At 47.2% G+C, this 26,386-nt stretch overlaps 1 protein-coding gene across 2 annotated transcripts in view; it reads left to right on the forward strand.

The window, feature by feature from the left end:
* The window catches only part of RARA (retinoic acid receptor alpha), a 188,310-nt gene that overhangs the window by 61,873 nt on the left and 100,051 nt on the right, over positions 1–26,386 (forward strand). For both annotated transcript variants that reach the window (XM_083583147.1, XM_083583146.1), the window contains one exon: positions 12,437–12,927. In XM_083583147.1, coding sequence (XP_083439273.1) covers positions 12,750–12,927 — 178 coding nt within the window. In that variant the 5' untranslated portion in view covers positions 12,437–12,749. The remainder of the gene's footprint in view (positions 1–12,436; positions 12,928–26,386) is intronic.

Here is a 26,386-nt window from a genome sequence, read left to right on the forward strand (position 1 = left end):
AAGCCAAATTATTTATCACATTTGGGAAAGTAAGATAATTTCCTAGGGAATTTGAGGATGACAAAGCAGAGCACCTGCCTCCATTCATTTTCTACCTTGTGCTTTTACCAGTCCATACATCCTCACTGCAACATTGCCTTTTAGTTGTGGCTCCCACCTGATTCCTTGTACATCCTTCTTACAGTGGGGCAAGGAGAAGACAGAGGCAGCAGGCACCCTGGTTTCTCCTTTTGGGGTGCTGCTTATCTTTGCAGAATCATAAGCCTACATGGCGCTTTACAGAGTCACTTAAACAATCATTTTCGAACAGGGCAGTTCCTGCTCCTTTTCTCTCCAGATCCGTGCCTGGAGGCTGAGTTTTAACATCTAACACTTCCCTGTAAAACTTGAATAATAAATTAGTAGCTTTGGTATCTACGAATGCCTAAAATCTGCAGGGGTGTGTCTTCCTTGCGCAGGGCCTATGGTTGTTTATCTGCATCAAATTCTGGCATGACTGAAGGGGGGGGAAAGAATAGGAAGGTGTTGCAATTAAAGGTACCTCAGTTGCTGAAGGTGAACCCATGTGACCTTTTTTGGGGGGACGGGAGAATTGGTTGTGGGGAGTGCGAAAGTAATGAAGGAATATGGAAGTCAAAGTGGACAAACTGATTCCTCCTATAGCTCTGTCTCTCTGGCCTAAAGAAAAGCAAGACAAGCCCTGTGTGGTGAGCAAAACAGAAAAGTAGTTCTGTAGTGCAGTTTTGAAAGAGGGAGGTGAGATAGTTCTGTGGCATCTTAAAGATCAGTACACTTATGGCATAAACCTTCAACTGTTATCCGCTGTCCACTTCATCAGTTGTATGAAGTGGTGAGCCTGAATTATAGGTGTACCGGTATTTACACATGGGTTTTTGTTTGTTTTTTTGCTGTGGGGTGGGATGGTTGTGAACAATACAGAAAGCGAAAAGTCCTGGCAGTGATAACTAGAGATTGAAAGTTAACATTTCATATAACTTATTTTACGCTTGTGTGTTACGGTTCACACAGGTATCTTAAAGCATTCCATCATTTTATGTGGGATCTTTTGATTAATTAATTTTTCTCTCCCCCCAAACGTCAAGTTTAGACACACAACACTTGTACAGACAGAGGCACACAACCACACACTTCCTTCTGTGGGCACAACCATCCTGGGTTACTTCATGCCTAGCTTAACATTTTTAATAAGGGATCTGCTTGGTATGCCTGCTGAATGGAGCGAGAGTAGGGGAGGCTTACAGACTTCGCTTTTTTACCCCACTGGGGAAACTGAATCAAGCGAGCTTTCTCACCCCTGTGTGTGTGTGTGTGTGTGTGTGTGTGTGTGTGTCTGTCTGTCTGTCTGTCTGTCTGTCTTCCAGGCAGACGCCAACTTCCTCAGCCCTCTTGAGGTACCCAGCAAAGCCAGGTTCCCCTTCTAATCCTTTTACCCTCCTGTGAGCCACTTGTGAGAGCCATGTGCAGAGGCCTCGCTGGGTGGGGGTGGGCAGAAAATCCGGAGTGATTCATGCCCTATTCTCTCTCTCTCTCTCTTTTGGTCACCTTCCCCCCCCTTCAGGAACATGACTATGACTCAAAGGTTGCCGCTCAAAATGCCACAGAACTGTGGGGCACATGCAATAGTGTCAACTCATTTTCCTGATCTACCGGCTCGTTTTTGCGTTTGGGCGTTGGTGTCCTCTACTCATAAACTCATGGCATTGTGGCCGTGCATCTTTTACCTCTTTCACATTTTGGGGTGTGTGTGTGTGAGCCACGGGTGTGTTTCATTCTTGGGGTCCTTGGATCTGTGGCTCTTCCTCTTCTCCCCTCCCCACACACTGGCGACGGTCGCGTGTGAGCCCAACCCCAAGAGCAAGAAGGAAAACCGCAAAACTGCGACCACACATCAGATTTTCATCATACTTCCTGCCTTGTCCCCAGTTCACACTTAACGGGGAAGTGAGCGGCCAGGAAAAGGGGGGGGGCGGGTATGGCGGCAAAGAGGATGGCACTGTCATAGCAACAAGTTTATAATAATTATTGCGGTGTTAGGCCTACCTTATCTTTTGCCAACTGAATACTCACTTGCCAAATGGCCGCTTCAGCTCCAACTTACATGGGTCCCAGGCTCACAGGCATTAGAGTCAGAACCCATTTATCCAGTGTAAAACAGAGGAAGTGGTGAGAGTGCTTTTGGAAGAGTGCAAAGTGCTTTACCACAGCAGCTGGATGCAGATGCGAAAGGCATGTTGGTTGGAAATCAACCTTAGTCAGGTTTTCAAGGTGTGAGAAAGTAATATCTCTTCCGCCCCACCGTTTACCAGAGTTTGAAGACTAACCCTTGATCTTAGTTTGCTGAAGTGGATTGAGGTTATCAACAACAACAACATTGTTATTTATACCCCACTCATTTGCTTGGGTTGCCCCAGCCACTCTGGGTGGCTTCCAGCACATATAGACACTGCTTTTTTCTGGGGGTACGCAGGGGTACGCATACCCCTAAACATTTTGTGAATCTAAGTTTGGCCTCATTGAGGGGCAATATTTCAATATGAGTAGGAAAATGAGAGTACCCTTAAACATTTTTTTAAGAAAAAAAGCACTGCATGTAGAACATAATAAAACATCAAACATTAAAAACATTCCTGTACAGAGCTGCCATCAGATATCTTCTAAAAGTTGTGTAGTTCTTTATCTCCTTGACATCTGATGGGAGGGTGTTCCACAGGGAGGGCGCCACTGCCGAGAAGGGACCATGGTGGTTGCTAAAGGGATAGACCCCAGGGCTCACGCTTGTCAGGCGTAAAAAGGCACTGTTATAACAGCCCTGCAGAATCCTGGGAACTGTAGTTTGTTAAGGGTGCTGGGAGCTGTAGCTCTGTGTGGTCAGCACCCATCACAAGCAATGGTTCCCAGGATTAGCGGCATAGCTGGCCGTTTGGGTGCCCGGGGTGGCGCCTGCGCCCAGGCCACCCAGGAGGGCAGGGTAAGCCACCCATTGGGCAGAGCACGCTGCATGGAGCTTCACTGCCACCTCCCCTCAGCTGTAGGGCGGCAGAGGGAGAAGTGGCAGACAGATACAAGCCCCATGCTGCTGTTTCTGGCAGCGCAGAGCCTGCAGATGCCCAAGCCACTGTGTCATTCCCAGAAGAGATGCATGGCTTGGGTGCACTGCAGGCCCCACATTAAGTGCCACCCTCCACAGTGTGGCGCCCAGCGCCACCCCACCCGCCTCTGCCCAGGATTTTCCGTGACTGTCAGAAAGGTGTAATCGTGCTTTAGATTTGTGGTGCAGATGTGACTCGAATCCCAGATGCATCAGGCCCCCAGAGTCCTGCAAAAGAAAGAGATGAGGAAGCAGCTGCTGTTGGTGGTAGTAGTGGCACAAAGCGAGGAGCTGATATTGTGAGGGAAACGGATTCTCTGTATGTCAGATGTGCTCTCGTAATCATTGCAGTTCATCCAGGGTTCTGATTGCTGGCATTGGCCAAAAAAGTTCTGGGGCTTGGCGCCTGTGCTGCTTAAGTACCAAAAATTGAGCCAAGTGGCTTCAGGTTGAGATTGATGGGCCTTGTGCGGCTCGAGGTTATATTTTTGCTCTGCGGCCCCAGACCCTATCTTCACCTGGGCTGGTTAATTCTGTCCTCCCACAGGCCATCTTATCAGCCTCTGATAAGCACAGAATCTGGTGGATGTCATCCTTGGAACCAACCTCTCTGCCGGGTTATGAGGAGAACTGAAACTGGGCAACGCTGGGAATCGAAATCAGCAACGGGGAAGTTGCGGGTGGGCACGCTCTGGTTGCAGGCCTGACAGGAAGTCCTTGGTTGGCGTCGTGTTTGGGGTGTGCCAGGGTGGGTGAGGGTGGCAGCTTGTTTGTCCGGCAGCTGCTTTCAGGGCTCACAGGCCTAGGGTATGTTCTGATGTCCCAGTGAGGGGGGCGGGTGTCTTAGAATTTACCCCTGCAGTTCTGAAGTGAACCTCTAACTTCCTGAGCACATGGTCTAGCTTTTACCCTAGTTATTACGAATGCTCCCAATATTTTTAGGCCAGATTTAAAAACAAAACCAAAAAAAATATCCACCTCTTCGCTTTTTAAAAGCCTTGCAGCTGAATTATAAACACACTCTTGGAAGTCAGTCCTCGCTTGAGCTACAATCTCTGTTCTTTTAGTTCTCTGCATGGTGATTAATATAAACTCACTGTCACCACCATTGTCCCTCTCAAAGCCTCCTCCCACCTTGCAGGCCTCTCCAGTCACATATTGTCTGCTTTCCTGCTCCTTGGAAGTGCCACTGTCCCTTGTCAGGCATAGAATCTGACTGTGGGCCAGGCAGCCAGACCAGCTGCACTCTATTTACTTGAGGTTTATACTCTTTTATAGGCGCCAACTCCTTGGGGCCAATGGGTCTTTGCCCCCCCCCCAAATATTTGAGGGTGATGCCCCCCGCCCCCAGTTGATGGGTATTGCATAATGAAGAAGGAGTCCTTTGGTATCCATGCAGCCTGAAAGTATCTAATAATTTCAAGTGTGCTGCTTTGAGTCTTTGTATGGTAGACATATAGTTATTGGGATCCCCCCCATAATAATAATAATATTGGCAATGTGCACCAAGTTACCTCATTTGGTGCCCATGTTCCAGTAGCCCCTGCAACATAGAAGGATTCACAGGTTCCCCCGCTGGTCTCCCCTTGAGGAAAAAAGATTTTTAAAATTGCTGGTTGTTGAAGTCACTCTTGAACATTTTGGAACAGAGATGAGTGCAATATGAAACCAATATTTGCCAGACTGGGAAGTAAATACCAACCATTTTGTCCTTGTGTTTTAATTCCCCTTGCTAGGCCAACACCTGGGAACAAAAACACTGATTTCTCCTTTTTTCCTCCCCTTCCCTTTTCTTCTTTCTTTTCTTCTTTCCTCTTTGGGCATACACAAACCCCACAAGTGAATTATTGCATCCTTCATGCTTGGCTGCAGCTCTGCTCCCATTCTAGTCTCTCATCCATTACCAGGGTGGCAAAAGACTTCCACAGATAGACCTAGGCATTAAGCAGTCAAGCTATTGCCAGTAAGGGGGGGGTGTATGTGTATATTTTTTTTTTCAAGCAATACTTGCGAAAGCACGAGATTTTCCACATGCAGATCTGTCAGCTCCCTGTAGATTTGCTGTCTGGAGGATAAAAGCAGGTGGGGGGGGGAACCCCCTAAAACAACGGTGTCAAATTGCTCGTCCCCACTGGGCTGCATCCGTAATTTTTCACCAAAATGTTGGTTCCACCTGAATTCAAGGCCGGCGTTTCTAAGTTCTAGTTTCTATCTGATTTCTGACCCTTTGGAAACCTGCCTGCTTTTACAAGCAGAGGTTGGATGGGCCTTCTGTCATGGGTGCTTTCGTTGAGATTCCTACGTTTCAGAGGGTTGAACTAGGTGGCCCTTGTTCTATGATTCTGCATATTTGGAACTTGACAAAAAAAGGGCACACACTTGGACCACAGGAGCAGTCATTCCCACTAGGAAAGACTGATATAACTTGGGGCATGAACAGCCCGAGAAACACACAAGGTATGAGAGAAGGTGATTCTGACCACAATTTAGGCAATAGCAAATGAGTCAGCCGCTCTGCCCTACTGAGGGCCTGAGCTTCCTGGCCACGAAGCTGCTTTCTGCCATATTTTTTTTTGTGGAGAGTGCCAACAGGTACCTGATAAAGCCTTCAAACTTTACATATGACTCCCCTCTCCCACCTCTAAAACCATAGCAGTATGTCTGCAAGGGAAGTTTCCAAAGACTACGTAGGTATGACTCACCTGGAAACCACACACACACAGCAATGGAGCATGGGCGAATGTCTGGTTCTGTGATTCCGTCCCCTTTCACTTGGTGATGGGCAAGTTGCTATTTCTTATGAGAGCAGAGGAAACCCGTGGGCAGTTTTCTGTAAAATTCTTAGAATCAGAAGGATGTGAGTCTTCAAATAGTGGCTGCTGTCTTGAAGGTAATACTACGCACTTACTTGCCTGTCTGTCTGCCCCTGCATACCCATGCCATTCATCATTTGTGGCATATGAATAGCCAGATAAAAAGGCAACCCACTCTCATCTCAGACCAGTTCACCAAAGCTTTCCTCACCAGCTTGTGCGGAGGAGACATTTCCTGCTCCTCGCAGGTGCGTATTAATTTAAAAGTCTGAGCCAAAGCATGGTAGAATGCCATGTAATGCAGATCCCAGCCTCATGGACTCATTCCTTCCCTGTGATGGCTCTGAGGTCTCTCTAGACTATTTTCTGACATTCTGCAAAGTCTTGTGCTTTGGGGAGGGAGGGAGAGAACAACTTCAATATTTTGCACACTAGTGTGAAACAAAAATGAGAGTCACTGCATTTGCCAAAATGATTCCAACTGCATTATCTGGAGTTCCTGGGTTGAGAGGGGTGGGTGTGGGTGTAAGTGTGTGTAAAAATGAAGAACTCCACTCCTCAGGAGTGTGAAAATCAAGGCACCCAGTAGCTCCTGGCACCTCAGAAAAATGAGCCCAACAGCTGGCATCTAGGTTGTGGGCAGAGGGCAGGAAGCAGGTTTTTCCTCCTCTTCGGAGGAACATAGAAAATGCTGTTAGCCCCTGCTGCATTCCTGCCCTAATCTGTAGACAAGGGCACCTGTATGCATTGTGGGTACATTGCCTCAACACCAAGCCACCACTTGTAGTTGGTTGCAACTGTGAAAACGTTGGGAGTTCCAGAGGGGTGCTAATATGATTTAATGTTTTCCCATTTTAGTCTGTTGCAGCAAAAACTGCAGAGTTTTGTGGCACCTTCAAGACAAATTTATTATGGGATAAGCTTCTGTGGACCAGAGTCTGCTTCATCAGATGAACGGAGTATTATTCTGGGATGGCAGGCAGATACACACATGATGCAGGGGGGAGGAAGAGAGAGGTTGGGGAAGTGGAATGTAGACAATCGTTGGCATCCGTCTGTCTTGGGGGACAACAGAGGAGTGCACCTTTGGGGCTGAGGTCAAACTGTTGGAAGGTTGCAATGCCTGCTGTGGCTGTAGAAACCGTTGCTGGAGAAACATGTTTTGTTGCAGCTGGGGCAGATGAAGGTGTCCCGTTGTGGTGTTGCAGATGCACCATGGTGTTTCTTTTCTCTGTGCAACGACTTAAATATATGTAAAATGATTACCACCCACAAGGCGGTGTTGATGGTAACGTAAACCCTCCTGGCATTGGTGAGAAATGGGGGCATTTATCTGGGGACCTGTGCCTTTGCCAGGGTCCTAGGACAACGTCTTCGTCCTCGCTCAAGAATTGTGAGGTGTGGATATTTATTTATCCAGAACATCTATAGACACATGCCACACGAACCTGCATGCGTTAAAGCATTCTTCGTGGCAGTTCTGACCACCCAGGCAGCCAGAAGTATGGCCACACTGTGCAACAATGGTGGAGAACCTGTGGCCCTCCAGCAGCTGTTGGGCTCCAGCTCTCACCATCCCTGCCCATGGTGCCATGCTGGCTGGGAGCTGCAGTCGCAACAGCTCCTCGAGAGCTAATGGCTGCCTGCCTCTGACCTGCAACCACATGGAAGCCAAAGGGAGCAGTGATGCTGGAGTAGCAATGTCAGGCTTACTGCTTGGGCAGAGGCCGCAGGCTGGTTGTCCATGCCATTTGATCTGGCACATGGAAAGGTTTTTTAATTAAGCGGCTACCAGCATGTGGAATGGGGCTGTGCATTTCCAGCTTCTCATAGGCATTGTGCCAACATCAACAACTTCATAGAGTTTCCCAGGAGCAGCAGTTTGGGAGTGGTGTATGTGTGCATGCAGTATTTTGAGAGGAATGGTAAAAATATCTTAGGACAATTCATGATTAGGGAAGAGGGGAATATGCCCCCTCCCCCAGTGGTTGCTTCTATGGCATTGTGCCCTGACGAAGCGTCTTCGCAATTACTTGGGCCCTGTTGGGGTGTCTCCTTTCTTCCAGATTGGCCTGCAATCCGCTTTCTAGTGCCAGGCGAAAGACAAACTGCAGCCAACTCTCCTGCTTGGCCAAAGGGAGGAAAAGCCTGTCTTGCAGCAGCCCTCCTGCCCCAGGCCAAAATGTAAACCTTTGACGCCCTGGGAAAGGGGAGAGTTACTCTTATGGAAACAGTTCTTGTCATTTCCAATGTGTGATCCAACCCCATCCCCCTTTAACTGGGAGTACAATCCTACACACCCCTTGGAACGTCTTCATTCACCTAATGAATGATTTTAATTTTTCCCCCACCAACTCTTCTGCAAAATGTTTAATTTCTCCCTTCCTTTTATAGACATAAAAGTGTAAGGCTGTTGTCATGCTGCAGTTTGTGTGGCTGCCAATAGGGGGCCGCACCAACTCCAGTGCAACAACAGAATGGCAGGCCGGTGAGCCAGCCAGCCAGCAAGCAAGCAAGCAAGCAAGCAAGCAGGGAGGGGGGTAGGCTGCCCAAGCAAGCTGCTCAGCAGAAGGGGAAGCACTTTGGAGGGGCTGTGGGAATAAGTGAAGGGGGTGGGTGAAGTGTAAAGGGAGTCAAGTTTAAACAGAGGAGGGGTTGGCAAAGGGGTAGATAGGTAGGTGTGGTTGGCAAATAGAGGCAGCAGAGGTGGCAACCCCTAGCTTACGATGGCATTGGGGCACTTACAAACGATCTCACTTTCAATACGGTCCGTGCCTGCGCATGTTTTGGGACCGGTGCGCTACTTCATTTTCAATCAGTGCATGTCCTGTAATTTCCTGCTGGAGCCTTGTAACTTTTTATACCACAGGTGTTTCGGTTTCTTTTTTCCCTCCCACTTTTATTGCGCTGTAACGCAAGAATGCCCCTCCAGACGGCAATAATGTAGTAATACTGAGAAAGCATCGTGGAAGAATTAAGAAAGTGGAACCCAGTCTTAATCCACCTGTAATGCACTCTTGCTGTGTCAGTGACATGTTGCAAAAGAAACTCAAATAAAAAACCCAGACACCCACCTTGGTGGGTGAATTTTGTTTTTTGTTTAGTTAATTTTTAATTGAAATTTTTCAACATAAGATACAGTTAAAGCTGAACTAATCTAAAGAGAGAGAAGAAACAAACCAAAAAAATTAAAAATAAGAAAGGAAGCAAAGAGAGAAAGACAGAGAGACTGTGTATATACAGTGGTACCTTGGATCTCGAACCTAATCTGTTCTGGGAGTCTGTTCGACTCCCGAAACAGTTTGAAAACCAAGGCGCGGCTTCCGATTGGCTGCAGGAGCTTCCGATTGGCTGCAGGAGACATTCAGCTTCTGAAAAACGTTTGCAAACCACAAACACTTCCAGGTGTTCGCACACACTTCTAGGTGTGCGGTGTTTGGGAGCCAATTTGTTCGGGAACCAAGCTGTTCAAGTACCATGGTACCACTGTAATGCCAAAATCTCTATCACAATTATATCTTAACCCTAATTCCACACACCGAAGAGTGAACCCTCCCAGCTTTCCCCCTCCCAACCCCCCTCCCTGAGGGAGCCCTTCTAGCCTGCTGCTCACGCAAGTCTCTCCATCCTTTGCCCTTCACCTGCCTGTGTGTATCTTCATTTATCCCCAAATATCAATCTTCAAAAGCCAAAACATACATGTAAATAGAGTTAACAGAGAGCTAGCGTTAAAAGTCACAGAAAAGGCAAGATTAGGAGAGAAACAGAATTAAAACGTCAGCCTTGCGATTCTCTGTCTGCCAATTACAATATGTACATAACAATTATTCAAAATATTTAAAGTACGCACTCCAGAAGGAGATTTTAGCTGGGTTAATAAATGTCCTTAGTGGGCAAATTTGTGTTGGGGTTGTACTTGGGACTGTGCAGACGGTGTGAGGTGTGGCTGCCTCTAGCAGAGCTCTTTTGGTACAGCAGAGTTGGGAACTAGGCACGCCCCAGATCCATGGGGCCACAATCTGTTGGGAACTTCTCCTGCATAAGCACCGTTGACATTAACGGGAGCCGTGCAAGATCTCCTGTTCGTTTCAGTGGATCCCGAGAAGGAGAACTTCCCAGCGGAAGCATGCTAAAAATGAATGGCAAGTATGCCCACTGGAAACGACGGGCGCTGTCGGAAGGCCCGTTGCAACAAACATGGCAACTGCAAATGCCCGTTGACATGATGGGTCTTGATTGAAATAAAGGCAAGCTTTAAATAAACCAAGGAATTGATTGCTTTCCTGGTGTGTTGTGCGTTGCCATTTCATATTTTCTGCCTCTGGCACCAGAATGTTGTGGTCCTGCCCCGATGGGGTGTGTATATAAATAACAAAATATTAAGTGTGCAGCAGCATGATAGAGTACGGCTAGGGCAGAGAGGACCCCCCCCTCTATTCAAAGTCTTCCATAGGAATCGGCTTCCTCCATCTGCTTCCTTGGGGAGGAGGGGAAGGTAGGAGACCTTTTATTTTGTTTTTCATTAATCAGCATTTCCCTTAGTGGTCTGCACTCCATTCTCTCTCTCCCCCCCCCTTTTCCCGGTGATTTATGGTTCGGCAGGGGCAGCAGGTAGCCAAACCTCCCGACCTCCAACTCATTTGTCTGGAGGGGCTGGGCCACCTGTCACCTCCTGTCAAGGGAGAGCAATAAATGGTCTCCCGTGGTAATTACCCACGGAGGGGAGGGGTGGAGATTGGGTGGTGGTGGTAGCCGGGGCTGGCTGGGCGGCAGAGACCAAGGAGGAACGGCACCCAAGCTTTGGGGTGCAGGAAGAGTCGTCTGTGTGTGGTGCCCGAGACCAGGGTGCGAAGATCTCTGCCCTCTTCTGGATTTCCCTCTCAGATTTGGCCAGAGCTGTGGTCCTGTTGCTCTTCTGCACCGCCTCCCCATTCCACCTGTCCCCCTTGGACGGGATGACAGAATGAAAGGGGTCTTATTTCTCCTGGTGTGTCTGTGAGGTGGCCTTGATTCTGCAGACGTTGTTGGAGGGGAAGTTCCTGCATGGGCAGGGTATAGGAGGGCAGGGTAATGTTTGCTCACCAAAAGCTCTCCTCTCAGTGCCAGTTTACAGCGCATTGTCTAACACTTATCTTTCTCAGTCTTATGGAATCCAGTGAGGATAGGCTGCTGCCATGTAAAGCCAATGGCAGCACGTATACAGTGGTACCTCGGGTTACAGACGCTTCAGGTTACAGACTCTGCTAACCCAGAAATAGTACCTCGAATTAAGAACTTTGCTTCAGGATGAGAACAGAAATCGTGCGGCGGCAGCGGGAGGCCCCATTAGCTAAAGTAGTAACTCAGGTTAAGAACAGTTTCAGATTAAGAATGGACCTCCAGAACGAATTAAGTTCTTAGCCCGAGGTACCACTGTATTGAGAGAGTGAGTGTGTGTGATCATTATTCTGGACCAAGACAGAGGAAAAGCACAGCAGAGCAGAGAGATACCAAAAAGGCAAATCTGATGTATCAACAAAAATAGCAGTGGGGCTTAAGTTAGACTTAAACACTCGGGCCCCTTAAATTTTATTTATTTTGCACTTAGTGGCATAAGGGGTGTGTGTATAGGAACATCAGAAGCTATCTTTTACTGAGTCACACCAGTCAATTGCTCAATATTGTCCACACTGACAGCCGTGTGTGTGTGTGTGATCCCAAATATTTCTACAAGTAAGGTAACATAGGGTCTATTTTATAGAATCATAGAGTTCGAAGAGGCTTTGTTATGGTTCGTGCCTCAAGTCCTTTCTATATATCTATATAAAGTTTTTAGAAACAAATTCACATGTGTTGGCTTAATTAAAACGCACGGATTAACTATGTTTGCCAGACAACATCTGAACCAATGTAGCATCTTAACAGCAGCTAATCATGAAGGCCATGGACTGCCTCCGTATTGGGGAAGACAGTTGGGAGGGCTACAGCACTCATGCCCGGCTTGGGGGCTGATGGGCAACTGTGGGGTCAGGATGCTGTCCAAGATGTGTCTTTGGATCGGATACCTTCTAAATCATGATGAATTGCAACTCCCATCAGTCCCAACCAGCATTACCAGTGGTTAGGCCGGGTAATGGGAGCTTTGGTCCAGCAGATATCTAGAGGGCTCCAGAATCTGATCTACAGGGAAATGCAATTCAAGATACTTAGAATTGGGTTGCCTTGCATTTATCTTTGAAGTAAAGCAAGAAGGTGATCTCTAGCTGGTGCAAAAAAAAGGGGGGTTCTGGGGGACCATTTCTGCATAATTGCCAGAGGTTCCCACCAGTGTGGCGCAATGTTGGACTAGGGCCTGGGAGAGCAGGGTTCAAATCCCCACACAGCCATGAAGCTGACCTTGGGCCAGTCACCATCTCTCAGCCTAGCCTACCTCACAAGGTTCTTGTGGAAGAAAAGGTAGTTTGTAAATGTAATAAATACGAACATACATGCAACGCCTGTGCCTTGCTCACTTTTCACCCTTCTGTGTTTACAGCTCTGGCTCTGACTTTGGAGTGATCCTGTTTGCCTTCCCCTACATGCCCGCTTTGGAGGGCCTGACTCAAGAGGGAACTGCAGGAAATCACCTTTGAATCCTCCGCGCTTGCTCCTTCTTGCCTGAGTGGTCAACCCGCGGACGGAACGTGCTGCGTGCCCCTGCCTGGCCCCTTGGAAAGGGGAGGCTGCATTGACGCCGAATTGAATCGTTGGCGGTCCTGGATGAATAAGGCTTCGATGGCGATTGCTCCCTACTCAGCCCCTATGTGAATCCCTTTGCCCGAGGATCAGGCCTGCAGAGTGTACCAGCCATGGCGAGCAACAGCAGTTCCTGCTCCACGCCGGGGAGCGGGCATCTCAACAGCTACCCGGTCCCACACTATGCATTCTTCTTTCCACACATGATCGGGGGCCTTTCGCCTCCAGGAGCTCTGCCAGGGATGCAACACCAGCTGCCGGTCAGCGGGTACAGCACGCCATCACCAGCCAGTAAGTACCCTACGGTCAAGAGTCAGGGGCTGGTGGGCGCAATATGTGCAATGTGAGAGAGAGGTGGATTCATTTGGCGCAAAGGCAACAGGTTTAGAGCAGTGGAGGCCAGTTTTGAAAGCTGCCACGCTGCATTTTGCAGAATGCACCTTTCTTTCCCTGTCTTAGTTTGGTGGGGGGGGGGGAAAGCTGGCTGTGTGAGTTTTCTAGGAGGGACAGCTTTAATTTTGGGGTGGGGGTGGCGAAGTAAGCTTATGCCACACTTGCGTCACCAACACGCGCACACATGGGCTGTGCATGCAGAAGGTTCCAGGTTCAATTCGCCAGCATCTCCAGGCAAGATTGACAGGTGTCAGGGTGATGTGAGAAGAGCTCTGCTGGACTCCCTGGCGCATTGCTGCCATTCAGAGTAGGGCAATACTAGCTTAGATGGGCAAATAGTCTGACCGATATAAAGCAGTGAAACTGCGCTCTCTGGCCTCCAGAGCACTTTTGCTACTTTTCTTTTTTTTAATTGTTCATGATTCTGGGGTGAGTGCAGTGTGGGGAAGACAACCAAGAGTAGATCTGTAGCTGAAGAAACGTGTGTTTCTTTAAAACTTTTAAAAAAAGAAGTGGATAGCCCACTTGGCATGTTAGGAGAGAGGCAAGATCAATTCCAGTATTCAACTTACCGGAATGTCGGTCTTCGCAAGGGGAGCCAGTGTGCTGCCCTCCAAATGTTGCGGACTACAACTCCCATCGTCCCTGATCATTGGCAATGCTGGCCAGGTTTGATGGAAGTTGTAGTTCTCTATAATTGGAAGGCTAGAAGTCTATAGTGCAGGTTACGAAACAGATTGCGTGCTGTGTCTTATCTTAAACACTTATTTTTACTCTTCGTAGAATGGTCTCTTCTTGGCCATTTCTTTTGGTTGGTTGTAGCGTTCTTCCCCTTCATCCAGAGACCCCGTGAAGCTGTGTCTTGAGGCTGCCAGGCCTCTACTAAATTTGGCATGAAAACATAACGCAAAGTTTTTGAAGCTTGGCGCACTTTCTAGCTTTTGACAAGAGAACGCTTAACATTTTGGAGTTCTAATCTCTCCCCCCCCGCCCCCCCCCCCCGCTTTAATGTTTACCTAAAAATTGAGATTATAACAGTTGAGCTGTTTCAACATTCGGAAATTAAATAACAGCAAACTTTGCCAACTTGTCTATAAAATCCACAGTCATGTGACTTGACACACGCCCAGGCTCTTCTAACACGTTCAGGAATTTTTTATTTTGACTGCGAAGCGTGTTTGATACTCCATTAAGTTTTGAAAACAAGGTTCTTTTGGGTTCTATCCAAGTTTTAGCACCGAGATACAATAATTGATGTATTATATGCATATGAATATTTGGGCAGGCCTCCCTGCTAAACATCTCGACACTCCCATGATTACATATCTATTTATTACATTTTGCACCCCACCTTTCATCCAAGGAATGCGAACTGATGTTGTGAACTGACAATAATCCTTCCAGGTAGGTTAGACTGAGAGTCAGTGACTTGCCAAGTGAGCTTCATAGCTGAGAGAGGATTTGACCTTGGGTTCCTCCACCTAAACCAGTGCTATAAGACACTGGTTCCCAACTGGTGGTCTGTGGATCCCGGGGGGGAGGGTCTCTGTAACCCACCCAGAGGGTTCTGTGGCACATACCCATCAACTGTATGGGACATCTCATTTTGGAGGCGCTCCAAAATGTGTAAGATCGTAGTGTCCAAAAACGTGGTTTTTGGGGTGCCGTGGTCTCTTGCAGGTCACATGACTTGCACGGGATGCTTGTCCAAAAGGACCCGTCATCAACTGTTGCACAACAACTAGACGCTTTCAAAATGGTTTCCCTCTGTACGTAAGTGAAAGAAAGCCAAATTTGAATTTGTTGTCGTCGTTCTCCACTCTTAGATACTGCTTTCTCCTGGGCTACATATGGAATCCCGAAAACCTGCTACCTTTTATATGGTTTTTCTTTTAAAAACAACAACAAATTCAAACTACTGCACAAAGATAATCCCAAGATCCATACCAAGACAAACTCCGTTCTGAGATCAGTAAATATTGTGCTTGGTAAGGAACCCCCCCCCCCCCAATATTACATGCAGACTTGGAAGCCCTGTTTCCCGACTCCTGGAAATCTTGCTCAAGGATGCATGCATCCTGTCTCCAGTGCATTAAATTTCAAGTGGCATTGTTTCTGTCTCCTATCTTCTGAAGCCCTTAAAACTTAACGCTGAATTTCTTGGGAGACGCTGGTTGCTCCTCTCAATACCAGGCCTCTCACCTGTGCAGTAAAATTATGGAATACACCTCAGAAAAGGGGTGCAGAGCAGGCTTGAGCTCTCCTAGATTGGCTTTGTGGGGTGATAGTGCTGTCAACCCCACCCCGGGACAACCAGGTGAAACGCGCTTGCTTTCTATGTCCTCGCAATTGACTGCACCATCTTGCTTGCTGTGTGTTAGACACAGTGCTCTGCTGCGGAAGGAGGAGTTGGGGTGATCTGAGCAAAAGTGTGGAGGGAGATGGAGATGGAAATGAGGTCGAGAGTGAAGTCTTGAACTTCAGATTCGTTTACCATTCTATAATATTAACAAACGGTGTCTTTTTCAATCTATTTTTTATATATATATATAAAAAAGATCCCTTTAAAATTTAGCTTTTCATTTAATGTTGGGTTGCCTAGCAGGTTCTGTGCTCTTGCGCCCAATTCAAGGCTGACAACTTAATCCTCAAATCGCTATCCTTGAACACGGAAAACTCAAGTCAGCCCTACAAAAAAGTTGGAACTGTGAAAATATTTCTGCTCTCTGCGTAATTGCTTCCTTCTGTCTGATTGCTGTTTTTCCTTGTCTTGTTTCCCACCCACCCCCCAACTTGTCCCTATAACCATCAGAACTAGAAACTTAGATCTCATGCAAGTGTCATGGGAATTATATATATTGTGTGCCCCTGAGCTCTACACCTGTTTTTCTTAACATGGCCGAACGCCCAGTAGACTAGCACCTCCCTCTCCCTCTCCCTCTCCAATCCAAATAGGAGGTAATAGATTTCTTTGGGGTCCTGCCATGAAGACTTGTGAATAACTGAGCTTTGAGGTATCCTTGCGCACCGCATGTGGGTTGAAAACTACTAACAAAACATCTCTTCCCTTCAGTATGATGGTGCACCCACTGAACCTCCCCACCCACCCCTTCCAGCCCTCCAGATTTTGGCACATGCTGCATCTCTCTCAATATAACTGGTGATGCAACTTGGGAGAAGCTGTAGAGCCGGAGGGCAAGGAACATCGTTTTGCAACTAGGCAGGAAATTAAAAAAAACAGGAGTTGAGTGAGCTGCTGCTTTGCCCGCAAATCAAGAGGCAATGAAGGAGCCCCCCCCCCCAGTCTTTGTATGCTTTGAGGCAGCTCCTGAGCTCTGCTCTTGACTCTTGTATCCCCTTCCATATTTTTTCTAACAAACGTTGTGTGGTTCAAAGAATGCAGTGGTTCCCTAGAATTCCTTTGATTGGGGAATCGCTACTCTTAGCATCTTGGATGAAGAAAATGCTTCTAATCCATTTTTGAAGAAGAAAAGTGTGATATTTAGCCAATAACTGAAGCCATTTTTGTTTGCATTTTGGAGGGGTGGGGTTTAGTGCTCCACAAGGTTCTCTGAAATTTTCTGTGATCCTTCCAAGTCCTTGGACCCATTTCCTTGTACATTTGTTGCTCCAAAACTCATTTTTAGCATTAGTAAACTAAAAAAAAATTACACAGCACGAGGCTTTACGTTGTTTCTTGTTCATCCTCATAGCAAACCTGTGAATGGGAGGAGACAGTGGCGGTTCCAATTTACAGATGGAGAAAGATTACGTGCCCAGTGCCACTCTACAGGTTTATAGGAGAGGCTGATGTTTGTGTCCCCAACAATCCATTTTTCAGTCTAAGGGTATATACAGAGAGGTTGTGAATATCTTAGCTACGAAACACTGCAGATTTTGCAGGAAGGAAAGCAGAATCTTGAAACCTGTAAACTTTATAGGTTTTTTTTTATTTGCTTACTTTAAATACTCTCCGCTACTCATTATGGGATGGAGCAAGGAACTATGTGGGATATTGAATTTCAAATTCCTGATGCATGGAAATCTTGCTCAGCCGTCCCCCCCCCAAAAAAAAAGTCTTACTAGGCATTACCTACACCTTTCCAAGCTTATCTTTGCTGTCTTAGGGACTAGAAACATCTATTTTTAAAAAGAAAAAGCTGTCATCATTAGGAGTGAAACTTCATGTTTTTGCAGACACTAGGCTTTAACCACAACTTTCTAAGGAGTATAAAGTTCAAGGCAAGCTTTGTATGGCTGATTTCCTCTGGAGGGGAGCCAGGATGTACTGTGAGCACGTTTGGTGTTCTTGTAAAAATGTTGATTGCAGGCTCCTAAGGAATCTTAAGGATGTACCCAATGCAGAATTGTTGCAAGCCAAGCATCCTACAACCTCAGAGCAAACTTCGCTTGTTTCTTTCAAGCTCTGCAAGCCAGTTGTCCTTATTTTTAAATACTACTATTTTAATCAATATTTTAAGTATGTATTTATTTAAAGCACTTTAAATACTGCCATTAAATTATAAATTTCCAGGGCGGTTTATCATAGATCTTCTAAGACACAATAGAACATCAATCAATATACCGTCCATCAACAGTAAAACAGTGTCAGCAAAATAAGAGATTCATCAGAGGTTGACAGCGGGGGGAGTGAAATGGTCTTTCCTGTATCTAGCTTGAGCTTTGTTTACATTGGCAGGAGTCTTCCCCAGCCCTAGCCAGAGGTGCTGCGGATTAAACCCTTGTATCTTTTGCAAGCAACTGCAAGCAACTGCAGTTGCTGCAACCTGCTGCCTTAAAGACATTAGAAACTAGAAGCCAGCTGAACGTTCCTAGGGGGACAGTTCAACAAGGGGTCCCACCGCAACTGCAAAATCCCTCTTCCCCCACTGCTCTCCACCTCAATTGAGACAGCAGAGGTACCTGGAGGAGCACCTCTCAGGAACAACTTGGTGTCTGCGCAGCTTATTCCATATGGCTAGACAGGACGTATTGCAAGGGTATTTTAGCATCCTTGTAGAAATTAGCCTCCTTGTTTGCTGACTCTAAGGCCAGCCAATATTCTGCCTGCAATATGGGAATGACGCTTCCCTTCCATTATAAGGTTGCACAAGGATTTACTGACTAACTAACGCAGTTGACGTGTTTTGAACATTTAAATTACTATATATAAATGGTAAGAATCCAGTTGTGGTGTTGCCGTGTGTTTGGAGCGTACTGTCTGCTTTGGAGACTGAGGCTTATATATATTGCAGTGATCCTGGGCATGTATAAGAAAACTCTGCATGTCTTCTGCATGCAAACCCACCCATCTTGTGCACACCCCTTTGTGGCATCCACAGTAGGGGGGTTAGGTAGGTTTTGCTCCTAACGCAGTTTTCACCCCAAAGCTCTGTGCTTTTACTCTTCCCCAGTGGGTCATTCATGTTTGTCGGAGGAAAAGATAAAAGGGTGCGCTTGGGGACATTGTGGGGGTGGGAGGTTACATATTCCTTGTGAACCCCACCAGGAAGAATAAAAGGAGAAATCCAGTGTTAATCATGCTTATTGTAGGGGCACATCAGCATCTCTATGCTGAATAGTACCATCCAACAGCTTTTGCCCCTGGAAATCTGCATTTCCCAGAGGAGCACAGGCCGGCTTCATTTTAGAGCTAGGAAGGGAAGTGTGTTTTGGCATATGTCTTGCTTACGGATTTTTTTTTTTTGGGGGGTCCTTTATTATCTGCGTCCATGGCAGCAAGTGGCACAGCATTAAAATTGCCAACACATTCGCAAAGCTAAGCAGGGTCCGGTATGGTTTCAGATTGGATGGGGAACATCGTGTTGAGATTCCTGCATTTCAGGGGGTGGGACTAGATGACCCTCTGGATCCCTTCCAACTCTACAGTTCTTTGACGAATCTCTTGCTAGTCGTCTATTTTCTCTCCCCTTCCTGTTGTTGTTGGGTTGGTGTTGGCGTTGTGTTTTGCTATGCCCTGTGGGGTGAGAGACCCAAATGGCATATCTCCCTGTTCTACAGAATGGGAAGCATGGAGGAGCCTGTATTTTGGATAACCTTGGAAGAATAGCTTGAATAGAATCCATCCCCCCTCCTCCTCCTTTTCTTCTTCTCCTCCTCATCCTCCTCCCCCTCCTCCCCCCACCTCCTTTTTAACATTTCTCTTTCATTCCCTCTTATTTTTCTCTATCTCCTCCCCTCTCCACTTTCCAGGCAAGAGAGCCCTTTTTATAAATAACTTGAATAACAGGAAACAAAGGTTTAAAAGGAATAAACAAACCTCTTGACATATGCTGAGGCCAAGGAGGCGCAGTTTGGGAGGGGGCTGTTTGGTGGGGGCTGCATAGTTCAAGTGAGAGCCTGTGTCGATCACTCACCTCTGTTGCCCTCTGTTTGAGGGTCAAGATCCTTTGGTTCTGTTTCAGCAATTTGCGTGTAGAGTTGGGAAGGCGAGTAGGATAAGGAGCTGGGCCTCCTAGGTTTCACTTCTCCTCATCCATGGGTGCTTTTTCTGTTTTTGATGTTGAATTTTAGTCTGTCCAGTTTGCGGATGGAGTAAGATTTCAGGTCTGCTTGGCGAGCTATGGGACCAAGAAAATTAGCGTGTTTGTGTTTTTGTGTATCTTTAAAAACTCAGCTTTCGTTTAAGTGTTTTGTTTCAAGCACAAGTGCAATTGAAAAATAAACAAAGGCACTGACAAAATAGCCTTGATGACAGTAATAGAGTTTAAAACGTTGAAACTAAAAGCAAAATAATCGTCAAGACAACATCCATGTCAAACCGTATACATTAAAGCAAACTGTAGACCCAGATTGATTTAGTTAACGGAACAGCACGCAGACGGACCGAGAAGGCCAAATCTCAAAATTGGTTAAAGTGCTTTATCAAAAAAACAAAAACAACCCCCCCCCCCCGCTAAATGCAGGTTGTTCTCTGTTTTCCAGGTTGCTACCTATAAAGACCTCTGGCATGGTCAATTAAGAAGTGAATTCACATTCCGTTTTTTAAGTGCATCCCTATGATATTTAAGCATGCACTTGAAAACGTAAAGTGTGACTGTCAAGTGTGGATAAATGTGGGTTTTCAAAACTTCATGTGTTATGTGCATTCTCTTCTTGAGGAAATGCAGCCAGCACTTATATCTGTTGACTGAATCTAGAATTTGGGTTTCTATTCATTCTGTGGGAAATGCTACGTTCTTCTAACCTCATCCACACGTCTGCTTGCCCTGCCTCTTTCCCTCAGGGAAACCCAGTGTTTACCACTGAATTGGATCAAATGTCAATCAGGTTTTCTCCAGGTTGATGTTTGCTCTGATTTAGCAAGAAGAAACGGGTTTTCCAGAGAGGGAGGGTGGCAGGGCAAAGGCAAAACCGCTCTGGTGGATGGCTAGAAGGCACGGGGCAAGCGGAAGGCTGCCCTGACCCTGCTTTCTAGGCACAGGAGAAGCGGAAAGAGCCCTTTCTTGGTCACAGCTGATACTTAAACCCGTTTGCTCTGGTATGAGGTATGGAAGCTAGTAGCTTCTCAGTTCTCTTGGCCGTCTGCTTCCCTCTAGCCCACCTTAGTTTGGACTTTATAGTAGAAGCTACAGACCTACCAAGCAGCTTCTAGGACTGTATCCCAGGGAGAGCCATGTTCAATGAATGAGGAGGCCCAGAGTGGGTGGGTGTGAAATATATTGGCTGATGTGGGTACCCCTAAGTTGGACTGCCTGGGACTTGCGCCATTGGATCTGGGACTCCTGCTGATTCCCAGGGGTTATTCCATCCTGTGTGCAGCAGGACGCCTTGAGAACATGAGCTTCTGCATGTTCTAGGGCTTGGCACTGAATTTTGATGTATCCTGGCTGTGGTTGGTTTTGAGAGGGTTTTTTTTACAAAGAGATAGTGCCTTAATCTGCATATTCTCATTAGAACACATTGCATAGATTTCATGTAGTGCTGGTTCTCAAGTACAATGTGCAACAGGCAAGGGCTCAGATTCTGGAGGACTGTTGAAGCAGCATTAGCCTCTAAGCACTAAATAGCCTCAGGAATTCAGTGCATAACTTTGGGGAAACAGTTCTTAAATTAAGTCCAGTGTGCTGCAGAAGGCCACGATTCACATGCTTCCTAGCTGCTCCCTTTCACCCCGCAAATGCCATTAGACTCCCCTCCTCCCAGCCTGGAATCTCAGGTCAGGGAATTCTCTCTGAATCCTGGCTCCCTGCCCTTCTCTCCACCTACTTGCCTGCTCTGTCTAGCACATTCTTAGCATTTGCTCAGTGGGGCAAAGTTCACCCACGTCAGCTTTCCCAGAGCTGACAAGACTGGTTCCTTTTGCCTCAAGGCTCCAGGTTGCCCTGGGATGGTGCCCACTTCTTCTGGGGCCCAAGATGTACTTGGGGATGTTTTCGCATGTGCAGTTTCACAACCGAAAGGTTGCACAAATAACATCTTCTACCCTGGAAATAGCAATGACTGGTTTAACTAGGTGACATGAAGACACTTTGCACATGCTCAGAGGCTTTGCTTTCCATCTCCATCCCACATCATCACTGAGATCCAGCTCCAAGGGCCTTCTGGCAATTCCCTCATTGCAAGTACAGTAGTACCTCCAGTTATGTAACCCTCTGATTAAGTAAACTTCAGGATGTGAAAGCGGCAAACCCGGAAGTATTTGACCGGGTTTCACTGCGCGTGCATGCGCAGAAGCGGTCCTCAGGTTGCGGAAACCTCGGGATCCAGCCGGACCTCCGGAACGGATTCCGTCTGCAGCCTGTGATACCACTGTAGTGAGGTTACAGGGAACGAGGCAGAGGGGCTTCCCGGTAGTGGCACCTACCCTGTGGAACGCCTTCTCATAAAATGTTGAGTTAAGTAGCTATACAACATTTAGAAGACAACTGAAGGCAGTCCTGTATAGGGAAGCTTTTAGTGTTTAATGCTTTATGATGTTTTTATATATGCTGGAAGCCATCCAGAATGGCTGAGGCAACCTAGTCAGATGGACAGGGTACAAATAATCAAACTGTTGTTGTTGTTTCAGAGCCTTGACGTTAAAAATTGGGTTGCAGGTGGTCTTTATAGCTGCTGCTGCTGCTGCTGCTGCTGCTGCTGCTGCTGCTGCTGCTGCTCCTCCTCCTCCTCCTCCTCCTCCTCCTCTTCTTCTTCTTCTTCTTCTTCTTCTTCTTCTTCTTCTTCTTCTTCTTCTTCTTCTTCTTCTTCTTCCTCCCTTCCCTTCCCTTCCCTTCCCTTCCCTTCCCTTCCCTTCCCTTCCCTTCCCTTCCCTTCCCTTCCCTTCCCTTCCTCCCTCCCTCCCTCCCTCCCTTCCTCCAACAGGTGTGCATTTGAGTTTTGAGGAGCCCTAAATTTCTATACCACTTCCCTCTAATCTCTGAGGGGAATGGTTAATATATGAGCTTTCTGTCCGGTCATTTTGGTCCTCTCATGTCTTCTTCCACAGACTCACTGGTGGAGTCATGAGGTGCTGTCAGTTCAAATCTCAATAGAAACCAGGGCTTCCTCCCAGAACCTCTTATGGATGCCGATGCCCACCTTTAAATGGATGAAGTAACCGTTTAGAAAGCAGGATAGGATGGGGTGCAGTAGAATGTCAGTTCAAAAAATGTCCCTTTCCTCACTTAGGTCATGTCCCCAGTAGTTGGGCACCTGAGCAGGGCCAACCCAAAATATTTTTCCACCTGAGGGTGAAGGACAAGATGTGTCCTCCTGCTCCCAACCCATGCACAGAAGCTGCCAATCTGGACCTTTCATGAGCAGTGGGGACTGGGCAGCATCTTCCAGGGAAATAGCTGGGGGAAGGGTTGAAGGGGACATGTGCCACTGCTCCCCCCCCCCACAAAAAAACCCCAGCATCTGTTGCTTGAGGTAGTTGCCCTGCTTCCTAATAGTAAGCAGGAAATCCTAGTGAGACCTAGGTAAAGGTAAAGGGACCCCTGACCATTAGGTCCAGTCATGATCGACTCTGGGGTTGCAGCGCTCATCTCACTTTATTGGCCGAGGGAGCCGACGTACAGCTTCCGGGTCATGTGGCCAGCATGACTAAGCTGCTTCTGGCGAACCAGAGCAGTGCACAGAAACGCCATTTACCTTCCCGCCAGAGCGGTACCTATTTATACTTGCACTTTGATGTGCTTTTGAACTGCTAGGTGGGCAGGAGCAGAGACTGAGCAACGGGAGCTCACCCCGTCACGGGGATTCAAACCGCCAACCTTCTGATCGGCAAGTCCTAGGCTCTGTGGTTTAACCCACAGCACCACCCTCGTCCCTTAAGGTGAGACCTACCCCCACCTGTTATCAGGCGCACCTAGGCCTCTCCTGCCTAATGGTGAGGGATGCAAATCCAAACACTGCTCATGCCACAATAAAGTATTTCGTTTGTTTACATCTCTTCCCATCCTGTTAATGTCCCCCCACCTCCAAATCACTCTTGGAATCTGGAATCGGCCTGTTTTACAAAACAGTCTGCACAGTCTTCACGTGCGCATGCGCGAACACACACACACACACAATTTTACACACAAAAATTGTGTAAACTCCCTTCCATCTAAGGGAGCTGCACGTTGGAAGTAGCTTTTCCTAACTTGTGTTTATGGCTTGCCATGGAAGAAGGTGGGGTTTTTTTGGTGGGGTGGAAGATAGTAGGGGAAAGTATATGTAATTTCAGTGCAACACCTGATGCAGGCCTTGCGCCTCCCCCCCTTTGCCCGTTCCAAACTGCCTTTATTTGATAATTGCAGTGTTTATGCCTCTGCCACATTAACAGCCCGGCTGGATCCAGTTAATACGGATGTAGTGAAGTAGGCCTTGTTTTAATTAACAGCGAATAAGGCACAATAGCAGGTAGGGGTGGTGGTTGCGGGGGTGGGGTGGGGGGGGAGAAGAAAAAGTCTGGTTTAGCTGGGTGTGGTCACTGGCAGCTAGCAAGCTGTGAGACAGTGGGGCATGGAGGAAGAGGTTTATCACTTCTGGTAAGCAGAGGAGGAAGTCCTTGCAGGACTCCAGCCAGGGCAAAGCAGTTGGCAACCTCACAACAAGCACAAGGGTGAAATGTGGTTGGGTAAGTGAAGCGGGACCTATTTTGCAGACTTGGTTTTGTGTAATTTCCATCATTGGCTGCATGAAAGAATGGAAGATAGAACTTACTGCGCCCTGCCCATTTTAGTAACCAAATTGCAGCAGCCCCCCCCCCCAAACTTCTGCCTCAGGACTGGCATTATGAGTGGCAGGATGTTCTGCCACTGGACTGGGCTCGCGTTATCCATTTAACATGGATAAGAAAATACGGCTTTCTCTCACCCACCCACCCTGTTTTGTCCAAAAGGCCAGCATCGCTAAAAATTGGCAAAGAAGCTCTGGGTTTAAAGGAGGAATTTCTAGTTTTGGGAGTAGTTCAGCAATGGACGAGGCTGATCCTTTCCCTCAGAAACAATAGGTTTTTCTTATAGGGCATTGGTTTTTAGGGGAAGGGGATGAGGCCCCTTTCTATCCCAGACTTCTGTTTGATTTCCTAGGTTCTGTCCTCTTACTTTGAGGCCTACCTGTACTGGGAGAGGTCTGATGGTTAGTGCAGGTTACAGGTAGGTAGCCGTGTTGGTCTTTCATAGTCGAAACAAAATAATAAAAATAAAAAAATTAAAAAATTCCTTCCAGTAGCACCTTAGAGACTAACTAAGTTCGTTATTGGTATGAGCTTTCGTGTGCATGCACACTTCTTCAGATAGGACAGTGCTGGGCATTTTCTGTATTGAGGTCCAGGAAAGCTGGACTTTCAGATTAGGGCGAGCGTGTGTGGAATAAATGGTTCCACACACGCTCACCCTAATCTGAAAGTCCAGCTTTCTTGGACCTCAACACAGAAAGTGCCCAGCACTTATAGGGTTTCGGGATGGAAGAGGATGGAGACTAGAGGCTGGTGCCTTTGAGAAGGGACAGTAGGATCCCAGAGCTTGTGCCTATAGGCCTCTGCCGGAATCTGGACCTGGTAGTATCTCTTTCTCTTAATAAACAACAACAGAAGGGAACCCTCTCTTGTTCTAACTGCTTTGGGTCCTGAAGCAGCACGTGTGTGCACAGAAATGCACCCCCCCCGCCGCTCTCATAAATTTCCACGTCTAGTTCCCCTCCCCCGCCCCCAAATTCCCTTACATACACTCCCTCTGCTTCTACCAAATTTGGCCTTTGATGCAAACTTCTGGGGTCATGGCTTGAACCATAGAGCTGATTAAAAGCACATGGGCTTTATGATGTCTCCTCTCCCACCTCACAAAAATTCCTCAGAGTGATTTCTTCCTCCTCCTCCACATTGTGATTAGCCCGATCCTGTTTTCACCAAAGCACCCCTTTCTTCCACCCGCCACCCCACCCCCCTGCCGCCGCCCATATTAAAGTCTCCTTCATGACCCAGAGCTATGCATTGGTTCTCTCCCTCTCCACCCCCCACCCCAACACTTCACCAGTGGGGGCCCTCCTTGCATTCTGTTACTTGATATATTTTTCCGCTGGGTCCTCTTCCCCCCTACCTACCCGCCCCCCCCCACTCCATGAGGGCAAAGAAAAACTTCCAAGCAGTATGGAGACACTGGCTAAATTCTAAGAAGGAGCACTGCACCTCCTGCCTGTTTTGAAAGCCTTGCACCCTTTCCCATGGCTATGCAGTGGGTGGGAGGGAGGCCCTCTGCCCATGCTCAAATTGCTTCAAATGTAAATTTGAACCCTGCCCCCAAATTCAGGCAAGCAAAAAGCCATTTTTCATAGGAAGGTGATTGGGCCTCCCTTCATTTCCTTATTAAATGAGTGGAAATAATGTCCAGGGTCGGGACCGTGATGAAGGTCCAGCAAAAACAAAAGAGAGACGCCAGAGAAACACACAACAGAAGAATTAAAGAAGATGGGAGGGGTGGGTGGAGAAGCTTTTTTAAAAAAAGCAATATAGAAATCTGGCATCTAGCAATCCAACCGAGTTTTGGACTGAAAGTCTTTGGGAATTAGCAAAACCCAGAAGAGATATAAGCAATATGTGGGCTTTTATTTTTATTTATTTATTTTTAGAAAAAGCTTATATAAGAGGCCCGTCATTCCACAGCATTTTAATATGTACAAGCAGTATGTGGGACATGACATGCTATCTGTGAGTGTATGTCAGTGGAATGGATTGCATGTAAAGGAAAATAAAGGTGGTTTCTCAGTTGCTTTAAAACAGGTGTTGTCAACCTTTCTGGAGTGTGTGGGGTATTAGGGGATGGGTATTACCTCTGGTGGGGGACACGCTGTCCTCCTTCTGGTCCTCACCCTGCACTTAGTTCTCATCTGTGACCCCTAGAAGATATCACCATACAACAGTGACCAGGTG

The sequence above is a fragment of the Podarcis filfolensis genome (genome assembly GCF_964270895.1).
Source record: "Podarcis filfolensis genome assembly, chromosome: 13".
In the NCBI taxonomy this organism is placed as follows: Eukaryota; Metazoa; Chordata; class Lepidosauria; order Squamata; family Lacertidae; genus Podarcis; species Podarcis filfolensis.